The sequence below is a fragment of the Mesoplodon densirostris genome, chromosome 11 (genome assembly GCF_025265405.1).
Source record: "Mesoplodon densirostris isolate mMesDen1 chromosome 11, mMesDen1 primary haplotype, whole genome shotgun sequence".
In the NCBI taxonomy this organism is placed as follows: Eukaryota; Metazoa; Chordata; class Mammalia; order Artiodactyla; family Ziphiidae; genus Mesoplodon; species Mesoplodon densirostris.
In genome coordinates, this window is record NC_082671.1 from 79,573,276 (window position 1) to 79,586,691 (window position 13,416).

The 13,416-nt window shown below is 41.1% G+C and overlaps 1 protein-coding gene across 4 annotated transcripts in view; it reads left to right on the top strand.

Moving 5' to 3' along the window:
• The window catches only part of IGF1 (insulin like growth factor 1), a 71,255-nt gene that overhangs the window by 3,936 nt on the left and 53,903 nt on the right, over nucleotides 1–13,416 (top strand). For all 4 annotated transcript variants that reach the window (XM_060111844.1, XM_060111842.1, XM_060111845.1 and 1 more), the window contains exon 2: nucleotides 907–1,063. In XM_060111844.1, coding sequence (XP_059967827.1) covers nucleotides 907–1,063 — 157 coding nt within the window. The remainder of the gene's footprint in view (nucleotides 1–906; nucleotides 1,064–13,416) is intronic.

The following is a 13,416-nucleotide window of genomic DNA, read 5'->3' on the forward strand; positions in this document are numbered from 1 at the left end:
TTCCTGTGACTTAAAAAAAAAAAAAAAAAAGGCTTTTGCAGGTTTTGAGCCCAGTGCCCTGTTCATGGAAGGCACAGTCCACATGTGTGTTGATCTGATACTGAGCTTACACGAGGGGCTTTAGAATGAAGAAGGCGTGGGGTCTACTTAGCATAAGCCAATTTCCTTCCTAAATCCTCACATTTTTCCCATTCCTGATTTTTAACTTCTACTTGTAGTTATTAACTGCTGATCTTCCCCAGGTAAGAAATCTCAGTCTCTCTTTCTCTGCCTGTGTTTCTCTCTGTCTCTGTCTTTCTCTCAAGTGAAAAAAAAAAAAACTGTAATGATATATAGTATTTTCACAAGTTCTTTTTCAGCTGCAGTAAATTCTCTTTAATCAGTAGCTGGGGAATGATGTTCTGGTTAATTTAATATTCTGGTCGATAATGAATGCACATGCTATCTGTGGATGGCCAATCTTGAGAGAACTTAAATTAATAAAACATATTTGGCTCCAAATCTGGACTGAGCACAATTTAACCTTTGATGATTCCAAAGGTTTACCAGGATCTCTGAGCGGTGTGGGATCCCACTGCAATAATAGCATCTTGCACGTTCACATAGTAAATGTTTCTAGGTATTTTATCTCACTGAATTGTAATAGGAACCCATAAAGAAGGGGTTCAGGAAGGACTTCCCCAAGGTTCCACAGTAGCAAGAGGATTAAACCCAGGTTGCTTGATGCCAAGACCTGCTCAGCCCTCGCTGCCCTGCGGTCACGCACACACCTTGTTGCACTTCGGAGCGGGTAGTTTTGATTAATGACAGGAATGGAGAGCTGAGGGTAAAGGCACCCCTGCCTCACCCCCGTCTCCTGGCAAGGACCCAGGAGGAAGCATGACCCTCCTTCTGCTTCTTCGGCAGGTAAAGATGCACATCACGTCCTCCTCGCATCTCTTCTACTTGGCCCTGTTCTTGCTCACCTTCACCAGCTCTGCCACGGCTGGACCCGAGACCCTCTGTGGGGCTGAGTTGGTGGACGCCCTTCAGTTCGTGTGCGGAGACAGGGGCTTTTATTTCAGTAAGTAGCCTCCTTCTCACTGCTCTGTGGATTTACAACCGCAGGGAGTGTGTGAAGAACTGAATGACTGCCCACGGCTGGCAGCCGTCCTCAGCCTCCGAGATTCCTCACCTTAAAGCGAGCCTAGTGTTTCAGTGGGGCTGTGGCACGTTTTGCAGATTTCAGATGGAATTTTCCTCCTTAGCAGTTTGTCTTTTAACGACTTCCCACTGAGCTTTCCTGCAACTATGCTGCTCTACCCTCACTCTTCCATTCCTTCCAGTGAAAAGGTGTGACAAAATGGCCCTGGAGGATTAAGGTTTCAGTTTTTGAGACCTGTGAGTGCACGTGGCAACAGACGTGAACATGTAGGGCTGTTTTAAGTGCTAGGTTATTTGGAGGAAACTAGGAAGTTGGACTTGGGCAAAGAATGGAGGGGCCCTTCCCAGACGTCTCCATGTGATATGAAATCACAAGGAACACACAGAAGGTGAACCTTGCTGAAAGGCACGTTTGCAAATACACAGGCTCTCACTCAGTGCAAACTGAAATGCTGAATTAATTTGCCCTCCATTCAAACTGACCTTGAGTCTTTGTTATTGCCTTCCTTTGACATCGCTCTTCTCTGGGGCTCTCCAGTGATGTCTCCATCTGGAAAAGGGTTTCTGACAAGTGCAAGGTCACTTATCCCATAAGTAGGTCTCAGGTGATTAAAAAGTCAACAGTCAATAAAAAGTAGACAGCCAAGTCCACACTTGCAAATAAATAATAAACACAAACAAGAGTCCATGCTACCTGAGGGAACAGATCATTTAAAGAACCTACCTCAGAGGCATCTGTCTCATTGTATACTACAGGACACTGATGGGAAGCCAGATGCTCATTCTGTATAATTCTTTGGAAGTTTAGAGAGTTTCAGGAAACTGACTCTCAGGTCCTCAGGACCATGAATCATTCTTAGAGGTTCATATCGCTTAAGTGTAGACAGCTTACCTCAGTTACCCACTAGGCTTTGAATAGCTCCTGTGATGACTCACAAACTTCAAGTCTCTCTCATCTCTTTCCCAGGAAGGGGTGTGTGCGTGTGTGTGTGTGTGTGTGTGTGTGAGAGAGAGACTGGAAGGAGGGGTCTGTGTGTAGCAGTCCGGGATGAGTACGGAGCATGGGAAGGAAGAGGCTGATAGGCGTGTTGATGGTCTGTACTCATTGTAGATCTGGTGACAAATAGCTTTTCAACAACTAGTGACAGAAAGTGAGAAGTGCTTTCTACTCTTTGAATGGGCAAATTCGCACTTTCTGTTTCCAGCCAATGCTTTGAGTGAATTCATTTATTTTTCTGGCAATAAAGCAATTCTATCCCATTCCCTGTTGCTATGCAGATGAAAGCCTTCATTGGGTGAGTGCTTTTCAAATAGCAGGCTTGTTTTACCTTCAGAATATCCTGAGGAAGGCAAATGTGTCACATCAACATCACCCAACGATGGGTTGTCACTATTCTTTACTTTGCTACTACTGATCCACATTTTAAAAGATGGATAAGTGTTTCTCACTTATTATGCCCAAGAGGACTTTTTTGTCTTGATAATCCATGTGTGCCATTTCCTTTTACCCAGTTCACTAAGTGATTGCCAAGCCCCCAAGTGTCTTGTGTTATGTGCCAGGTTGAATTGTGATGTTCAGTGTGACATGCTCCAGGATTTCCATGCACAGTGCATGGAAACTGGATCTTTCTATGACTGTGATGCTTGCATTACATGATTGAAAATGAGAATGGAAAGAAATAATTTGGTCCCAAGTAACCATATGATACTTATATATGTTCACACAGATAGTTAAGAGTATTGGACAACTGTGGTGGAAACTGATTTCAACACACTGAAAGGCATTCTGTTACTCCAAGGATCAAAGTTTAGCAAATGGGTTTTAATTCCATTTTAGTAACTTGAAAGGGGAAGGTTCTACATGGCAACTCTTAATGTTTAGAGTATGACTTTGGATAGAAAGTGGTTTCATAAATTGTGTTTTATTATTATTGAGAGTCTAGGTTTCATAAGTTCTGCCTTATAGAACTCCATGACTTAATGTAAATTATTTGTCTGACATAAACCCTCATGCACCAAAGTATTCTTATTAACTCTCTGGTCAACTGGACTAGCCTTTTTGCCCAAGAGAAGTTAACCCCTTTAAATTTTTTAATTCAAAACATTGATGGAGCATCTGCTATGTGTAAGACACAGTACGAGGCATGAGTGAGATACCTAGAAATGAATGAGAGATTAACTTTGCCTTCAAGGAACTCACAGTCTAGTTGGGAGATTAAAAAAAAAAAGTATCAATATTATCAAGTGTCACAGAGAAAACTAATCATGGAAGAATAGATTATAGTCCTTTATGCTTTTCCTGAATACTTTTTCCCAGTTTTTGAAATCACCTAACCCGGATCAGCCCTCTCAATGGGCTCCTTGATACCAAAGGCCATATTTATTTACCATTGAATCCCAGTATCTAGCTCAATGCCTGGCTGATATAGCTGCAGCTCTAATTTGATTGTTGAACTGGCAGGACTGAATTGAACGGAATCCAGCTGAATGGAATGGCATGACTTGTTTGGGATCTTAGTCTTCAGAATCATCAAGAATTAGGTTTGTCAGGTACTTTGGACAATTCTCACCTCATATTTACCCACCTATTTGATAAAACTTTTCTCAGCTGAATACAGTGTATACTAACAATGACTTAGAGGCGGCATTTTGGTCCTCCCCAAGCTACGCTGATGGTCTGTTTTGTGTCTGAGCCAATTATTCTTACAGGCATTAACTGTTGTCAACAAATTTTATTGAGTTTCCTTTTTGTCCCCTGAGATTTACTGTGTGTGGAGAAGTCAGCTCTAAGCATTTACAGCCTTTGAAATACTTTTTAGAGGAAAGCAGTCTTCCCTACCTCTATCCTCTGTCAATCGACTCTTATTATATTTTTTACCCTTATTTTCAAAGTTTTATTGCGGCTGTGTGTTTCATTTTAAGCCACTTCAAATCCATTTTGAATGTATGGATTTTTTCATAGTGGAAGGGGGTTTCTGATCTTAGTTTGAAACACAGACATCTAAAAGAAAATTGCCTCCATATCTATCTTTTTTATTGGGCTGGAACATTTAACAAGGAGAGTTTTTAACCCTATTAGAGACAGAACTGTTCTGAATAATTTTTTTTTGTAATGCTTATTTTGCATAGATTAACCCAGCGTCGTAAATGAGTTCCTATTTCTCTACAAGCCCAAGTTCCACTAGAGCACAGGGGAAGCCACCTTCTGGCTTATTTGCTTTGTGAACATCTTCCCAGCATAAGTGAAATAGTTCCTCTATAATAATGCAGGTTCCCCAGACATTTTATGCAATGAAATTTGCAAAGAAGAGCTAACTACTGATTCTTCCCTATGTATCATAGTAAGAGAGCATATCAACCAGTTTCATACTTTCATAGTCTTGGGAGAAAAATGGTGGCATAATGGAGCTGGCACACTGGGAAAGAGCTAGCTATTATCTTACCAGATTGATGGAACCCTCATAGAGAGCAGCTTGTTATAACCTCGCTGTGCATGGAACAAAGCAAGAGGAAAAGAGCTTCAAGTGAAATAGGAGAAGCTAAGCTTGCCATAGATATAATTTGTGACAGTCATGGTGATTAACCATTTTAACATGCGCTTTAGAGGCTTGTGGAATTTCTCTCCTTGAAGATACTTTAAAAATTGACGGACAACCAACCACCTTGGATGGTTTCAATTAAGAGCAACCAAAGGAAAGCAAGTTTCTGGGGTCCTTTTTAGTTTTAAGAGTCTATAAACAGTCCCTTAAATAAACTGTATATGCTTTACCTCGGCGGTCTGGGAAAAAGGAGAAGTAAATCAATTAGAAAGGAAAGTTGGATGCCCTTTTGGCTATTCCAGATTTATAGCTTTTGTAAAACATACCTCTAATGCATAGTTATTAAGAACAGGTCTGAATAAATGAATGGCATTCTTCATGTGTTAGAACATACTGTTTTATAAAGAGTTTAAGTAAAACTTTGCAATGAATTTCATTGTTATTGATTGCAACAACCTTCCTAGATCGAAGTTATTATTATTAACTCAAGCTTCTTTCATTTGAAATATAGTGCTCAGAAAACTACTCCCAGACCTGTCATTCATTAGCTGTATGACTTTGGCAGGCATTTAAACTTCCTGAGCCAAAATGTCCTTGTCTATAAAACAAGGGGATTTTGTTAAAGTAAATGACCTCTTCTAACTTTAACAGACTCGTAGTCTAGGTTGTAATTAACAAGGATTTGGTGCTATTCAAGAAAGGAGAACCTTGGATTTAAATAGTGACCGAAGAACATTTAGACTCCTTTATCTTCTCCACATAGTTTCTTTTCCTCCCCAAAGATAGGAGATCCCACCTACTTAAAGAAAGAGGAGCCAGCTTCTTTGTTTCATTTTGTTTTAAGCTGGGTTCCAACCCCTCGGGGATGAAATAGAAGCTCAGACATGACCAAATACATGCAAGTCATCTGGCCAAAGGAGCACACACCTCATGAAAACAGATTGCCATTTTTCCTTACTAGGAAGGATGAGCTGACAGTTCTCATCTTTACATTTTCTCACTCTCCTGGATGTGAGGATGGTAAATAGGTCATTTTTTAGCTGCCCTTTATTAAATTAGAGGGGGCAAATTAGAATCTATAGGCTTCTAAACCTTGACGAAAAGCCTTTTCCCAGCCGATTGAGACTGCCTTTCCATTAAAGGAGAGTGCACCACTGGGGACACCCAAAGACACACTCACCCACCATTAGCATTGCTGTCAGTGGGGCTGGATTTGAGCTGCACCATTTGCATTCCTTGGCTTGGCACCCCTTAGACAGCCAGCCGTGCATTTGTATGACAGCTGGTCAAGCTTTTCTCTTTGAAACTAACTGGAACATGTGGGATTTGACCTTGGCCCTGGCCTCATTAGCACCACTAAGCTAATAGGCCACAGATATTCTTAAAGAAAAACAATGAGTTTTTTTTATTGACCCTAAGTGCTTTGCTACTATTTAAAAATGCCCAAGGGGACCAGTCTGGGCAACCAAGGGACTGCTAAGAAAGTGACGATTTCTGGGCAAATTCAGAAAATAATTTGCATTTTCCTGACATTGTAATGCTCTTTGAGACCATGTTCTCCCTGATGGATAATTACAAGAAGCAGGAGTGGGAAGGATTCAAGACCAAGCATGGTCTCTGTTGCAAAGAATCCAGGGTTTGAATCCCAGCTCTGAAACTTACTTGGTGGGTGGCACTGAGCAAGTAACTTAACCTTTTTTTTCCTCAATTTGCTCATCTATAAAACGGGGCCTACATCATAAAACTGGTTAATATATTAGAACATATTAAATTAGAATTCTGCCTGGCACATAGTACCCATCATAAACACATTAGCAATTATATTTATTTACTCTCTTCTGGGATCATTTGCAGAGTCTATTGCAAAGGTAGAGGTATCTGGGCAGCCCAATTCATTATACACTCATTTCTCTCTACAGGGGCAGCTGATAAAACCTGTTGCTAGTAGTAGCAGTTACATAGTAGTTCAGTAACACAAAGGATGCCTTATGTTTGACTAGTATATTCACTTTTTCAAAATCCAGCTGTATCAGCTCTCTCCCTTTGTCTTTACCCCAGTCTTAGACGGCAAGAATTATTGCTTAATCAGACAAATGAGAAATGTGAGACACTGAGATTTTGTGACTTACCTCACTGGATGGATCCAGAACCAAAGTCAAGGTCTCTTGTCATCAAGAAGCATGTTCATCTGGCCATTCACATTGTTTAAAGGTCCAAAGTGTTATAGCATAGGGAGATGCTTCCAAAAATCCCAGGCTTCTCTAACAGGTCAAGAGCAGGAACCCCTCAGTTCAGTGTGAATTCTGAACACTTCTTTGAAAGGAGGCTTGAGGGAGACATCCATGTAATGTCCCTACATTTCTAGAAAAACTTAGAAAATACTAATAGAATTTCCTCAGGGTGCACAAGAAAAGCTTCTTTGATTAGAGGCTGCTGCTGTTCAAGACCCTTCACAGACTGGACTGCCCTCAGACAAAACACTGCAGCTCACCTGTGAGCAGGAGGATATGCCTTATGATCTGTGGGACCCTCTCCTCTGGCCAACTTCAAGTTTTCTTCTTTCTCTGCCGGCACACCTCAAGTGCTTTATTTCTAGCATCTATGAGTTCTGCTGGTTTTTCTCAAAGACCTACTGAAGAAAGGCTGTTTATTGGACAAAGGATCATTCTCTGGGTGCTATAAGAGAGGTGGTAAAGGAGAGGTGGTCACAAGGCACCATAGGCCTGAGAGTGAGCCAGGCAGGAAGAGTCTTCCCCAACTTGGCCATGAAAGGAGCTGTGGGAGCAGCCAGGGGTTTGGATGGGAGGCTCCCATCTGTGCAGGTGCCCCTCAACCAGTTGCTTGAAGACCAATAGTATTGGAAGTTTTCAGATCTTCAGCGGTTGGCAGGTGCATATCTCCATTTTGGATCCAAAAGATAGTGTTGGTGTTCTCCAAACCCTCTGGGCCTCCATATACCTAGTCCAGACATCATGTACCATGCCAGCATCCCTCAGGACCTCTGTAAAGAGCCGACCTCATCCCTCTAGCAGACTTTCTTCTGATTTCACAGCCCATACCAAAGAATTAGACACACTGCAAACAGGCGCGAGATCTCTCCCAAGGAGATTTCTCATTGTTCTCAATAATGGGCTACAAAGCCTTTCCTCTTTTATGCAGCCAGAGTCTTTGACAACCAGAGTAGCAAAAAAATTGTTTCTGCACTGAGCTGTTGCCCTGGCAGAGTTCCATCCTACACCTCTCCATGAAACATCAGCAAGCTCTTACATCACAAAGAATTACTTTTGGTTGCCTGGAAAGTTCAAATCCCCAGGCCTTATTAGCTGTTAGACTAAGGAGATGACAACAGAGCATTTCACTTGTCTTTATCTATATGCGAGATCATGTTTAAAACATAGCAAAGAGCTGTTATTTGACATGCGATTCCTTAACTGCAGCAAGTCGTATGCCTATTTAATGCATTGTTTAGTCTCACATTGGCTAAAGCCACTTAAAGAAGCACTTGGCAAGCTCTGGCTTTTCATTCTTGGCATAGCTGCCCCTCTTACTTTTTCACTGAACCTTAAATACCAAGAAAAACCGTTCCCTTACTTTACATCTGGCATGTTGCTTTATGCAGTTGGCCAGAACTTTTGCACGTGGCCCTCTGCATTTGTCCTAAGGTAATTAATGGCTTTGCAATATTTGATCAGCAACAGCATGGACACAAAGAGAAGTTGTGCAACCAGCAGAGACCACACGGTCTTTTAAATGAAAACCTTTTGCATTAAATGCTCAGGTGTTCTGTAGGGATAAGAGTTTCCATGCCCCCAAAACAGCAACAATAACAACAACAACAACAAAAATGGACAAGCTGAAGCCCCTGGGAAGACACCCAAGAACCTGATTCTTGATTAAGTATACATCTCTCTAATAAAACTACCTAAATGTTTAAAGGAAGTAAAATTGAAATTGTTGTAAGCTTGGAAGCCCTGGAAAAATAATCTAGTCAAACATCAACAGTGAAACTGAGAGAGAAGGGACATGTCCAAGGCCATGCTTCTAATCAGTGGCAGAAGTAGGAGATATTCTTGATCCTGTTTCCTGAGTCCATGTGGTGTTCCACCTTTAGCTTCAATGGACCATGCCTATGTCTAAGTTACCTGGTAAATTTAAATGATCAGGAGAGGCCTCCAATCAAGCTCATCCAAATGAACATAGATCTTGGTGGCGCTCTCATTCCGATAAATTCACCTGAGACTGAAGCTGACACCGTTGTTCCCCTGCTGTAGAAATTTGTACAACCTAAGGGGATTCCCTGCCCGCTTCCTATACAATGCACTAGGCCTTTCAATATGCTTTGGGCATTCCAAGTCCACTTCAGGTCATGATTTAGACTATTATTGTATATTATATTATTCTGACTCTTTGGTCACTCTCTCCAATGTCAACTTGGGTAGAACTGCTTTGGAATGACTTAGCAAAGCTGTGCTCCTGGAAAATCTGAAACAGCCTGACGAGTCATTGGATCAGCTTTTTTACTGGAGATTTCTCTGAGAGCCCTAAGCCAAAAGAAATTTACACCTGATTTTTTTGCAGATTTCCAAGCAAATACTCTGTGAATCTCCTCAGATTTTCCTCCTTCACCTGTGGTCTTTTTGAGGTAGTAGAAAGGCTGTTGGAAGGCGCTTTTAAACTTTGAGAATTTGTTAGTCATGGAGTCAATTCTGTGAGTATTTCTGGGAAGATGGTCCTACCTCTGTGCCATTTACCTTGATGAAATGGGTCTTTCATCAGAGGCAAGTGATGAAGAAAGTCTGTACTGAGCCAACCCACATGCAACCAGCTCCTGATTATCTATGAAACTGGGGAAAGGAACACCAAGGGTGGGAATTCTGGGTTCAGCTGATTTGGGGACACTGTACATTTCAGCCTCCTCATTCCTCCTTCCTCCCTGCCCTCAGCCCCAGCCCTTTTGTGAGACCAAGTGGCATGTTTTAAAATTCTACTGTATTCTCCTATTCACCCCTCATGTCCCCCAGCAGTGCCATTGGCATTGGGATTTCTCAACCTCAGCACTATTGACATTTTAGGCCAGATAATTTTTTGCTGGGGGAGAGGGACTGTCCTGTGCATTGTAAAACATTTGGCTTCTACCTTCTAGAAGCCAGTAGTCCCCTCCTCCAAGTGTGACAATCAAAAACGTCTCCAGACATTGCCAAATTCCCCTGGGGAGTGGGGTGCAAAATCACACTTCATTGAGAACTACTGGACTCCAGAAAAAAAGCAACTAGAGAGATGGGAAAGCCATGAGTGAAGGTGACACACAAACTAATTATCAGTCACTGGTTAATGAGGTCTATGGTCCATTGCCCAGAGTAAAGCAATGAGAAGAGTTACTAGGGTTTTGAAGGCTCCTCTACGAAAATAAAAAGCTCTTCCTATAGGCCATCAAAAAAGGTGTTTGTGGGTCCTCCCTTTCATCTGATAGCTATGGAATTCATTTATTTTAGTAACAGCAGTAAGGGAAGGCAGAAATGATGTAGAGCAAAGCTGTGTGCTTAGAAGTTTGATTGTGACCACCTGGAACAAATGAAAAAAAAAAACAAAAAAAGCTGCTTCTCTTTGACCTCAGTATTTGCGGCTGTTCCCTTCTTGGTCATATAATAAATAAGCTCTCAGTTCAGAGTGAAAATGCCTGGTTCAGAGGAAAGGGACACAGTTTTTCTTTTCCCTTCTTGTGTCTTTCCTATCTGAGTATCATCACAGTCATTTTATTGTCTATAAACAGTCCCACCAGAAAGTAGAAAGAGAAGATCAATGAAGTATTAGTTTGGAAATCAGAGTTCCACATTTGGGCCTAGCCCAGCTCCCTCAACAGCTCTATGACCTTGGAGAAGCCACTTAATTTCCTTGGGTCTTACATTCCTCATTTGTAAAGTAGGAATAAAAATATTATACCTCAAGGGTTTGTTAAGGCCCAACTATAGAGGAGCTTGGAAACTGAAAGGGCAACCAAATGTGTTGCTATTAGTGGACTGAATTGAATACTCACCCTGCCTTGTCCCTCTAATCACCATCCACAAATTAGTTCAGTGGTTTGACTTCAACTTTTAGTGACATTGAACCATTAGTTCAATGGTTCTGCAATAATTTTAATCTAGAAAAGCTAATTTGGCAGTGTATCTTCTGAACCTTATTAATGAAAAATAAAAGCATGCTGGTATCTTCTATTCACCTATCACTTTGCATTTAGACCACCCAAGAGTCTATTAATGGATCTTCAGAATGCTTACTCAGTATTACTGTTTATGTCCTCATTGGAGGAAGCAGAAAATAGATGGGACCTATCACTTTACCACAATGAGCTTGCTTAAAGAGTTAGTTTCCACACAGTGGTGAGATAGTCACTGAGGTTATCACACATAAGCAAAAGATTTCCATTCTCCCAAGTCAGCTATTGGTGATTTTTGCTTACCCTCAAAAAAGCAGTGTTCAGCAGAGGGAATGTACTCACTAATCAGAAGTCTCTTTGTACTCTCAGGTTGCCCATCTAAACTGCTTCCTTAATCACAGTCTGACTTAGGGGAATTGAATTTTTTTGTTTGAGCATGGCCTTGATGAAATCAAAATTGTGAGGTTTCATCACCATATGGACCCATGACCATGTGGTTCTTCTATCCCACAGGCTTCACATCCAACGGCTCCCAGAGATACACTTGACATAGAAACCACAATCAAATACCAGTTACTGCCACCATGAATTTTCATCCTCTCTCTTTTGAGCTCTTTCAGAAAAACAGAGACTAAGTTTTAAAAGTTTGTTTCTGTCCTCCACAGCATCCAGTGTTGGGCACTTAATAAAACTTATTGACTTGATGTTAAAAAAGGCATTCCAAAAGCTATTTCCTTCTACTGGTCCCCAGGGTATACCCCATGACTATCCATTTGCTACTGCCACTGTTGTGGATCTGAGATTGAAGGTATAGAAGAAAAAAGTCTATTTGAGGTGTCATCTCTTGGGACCCCTTCACTGTGGCCCCAGTGAAAACTTATCCTAGATCAACAATAAGCTAATTCTAGTCAACAGGGAGTCTTCAAGAGCCATTACAGGAGCCCACACAATAGATTCCACCTATGAACATTGTTTTCAGAACAGAACCTCCACTCAATTCCTCTCTCTTATTTCATCTGAGGCATTCACACTAAAAGGAAAAGTGGTAGGCAAGGGAAGGTACATAACAAATTGTACATCCCTGGTAAATAAGCCCCAAGGTAGGTATAACAACCAGAGCACCAGCCCTCAGAGAACACAAGTAGTTTCTATTTGCCAAAGTAAAACTGAAGAATTGGAGAGCTAGAAAGAACCATATAGAGCAATCTGGTCCAGTGTTCTCACTTCCCAGATGAGGGAAGCGAAGTCCAGAAAAAAACATGATGTGCGTGAGGTCATAAAGCATGCTGGTGGGAAAGCCAGGACCGTAATTCAGTCACCTCACCCTCTGTCTAGGGCTCTTTGCATAGCGGGACATTTTAAACTTAACCTTGATAAACTCATATGAAGGTAGCATAGCAACCACAGTCCATAAACTCAAAGTGAACATCTATGTCATATTCTTCTGGTGTCATGCATCGGAATAGTCTTTGAAGATTTAAGCCCTTAACCATTCATAAGAACTTTTTTTCCAATTTTTATCACCCATTCGTTAATTTCATCAAGTCTCTTTATCCCAAATCTGACCAACCTGACTGCAGGACTATGGATCTTCATAGACTCTAGTAGTTTGATGGTTTGGAGATTTAAAACAAAGAAGGAAAGGACTAATTCCTTTTAGAGGCCATTTTAATTTAAAGTCATGTCAGCTGGTTGACTGGCTGATGCATTTTGTATTTCTTGTTAACTCAAGAAGCTACCCAAAACAAAAGATATTGTCGATGCATTATTTCTGTCTCTAAACATTCCTGACTTACTAGTCTTCCATGAAGGCCTTCCATGAAGAAGCTTAAATTTTCCTACGTATTTTGAGTTTTATGTTTCTTTCCATTAAAGTTTCCAGCCGTTCATAGACATATTTAGTTTGGCAGAAGGTAGTGGTGACTCATGGAATGAAGAAATTTGAAAGCAAAGCTACTGAAAATGGATCTAATTTCTTTTTGGGGTAATTTGGGAGCGAGCGATTGATAATTTGTCTAATTTTTCCTGGTTTCATCAGCTGCCATACTGCCAAATATTTGTTCCATATGGATGCTTTGTTATTCCTGAAACATGTAACAAATTTCAGCTGCAACTATATCAAATTTGGTCAAAGGGTAAGACTATTGTTGGCTCATTTTCTCATTGTTTTTGGCTGGACACCCTCAATCAATGGCTATTGAGTGAAAAAGCAGGATCATATTGAAACCATTTTCAGCATGTTCCTTCCTATGGATCCAACCATTTCACTCTGAGTTTGTCAAGCACAGCAAATGTTCCTTATTAAAGGGATGATTATGTTTTCGGCATAGACGCCACTGCCAGCTAATTGCATTCACCTTATAATTCCACTCAATTTGGTATAGAGGAGATGTTTTTGGCTCTCCAAAGATTCCCTCTTCTCTGATCCTTGCCTCTCACTATGGAACAGATATTTGGGGATAGATTCTGAGAAGTTCAATGACATACACCTACAGGAGGCACTGTTTCAGGTTTACTTTAAGATAGACAGCCTGTGGGCCCCGAGACATAAGAATCGTAAGACTTGTAAAAGGTATTAAT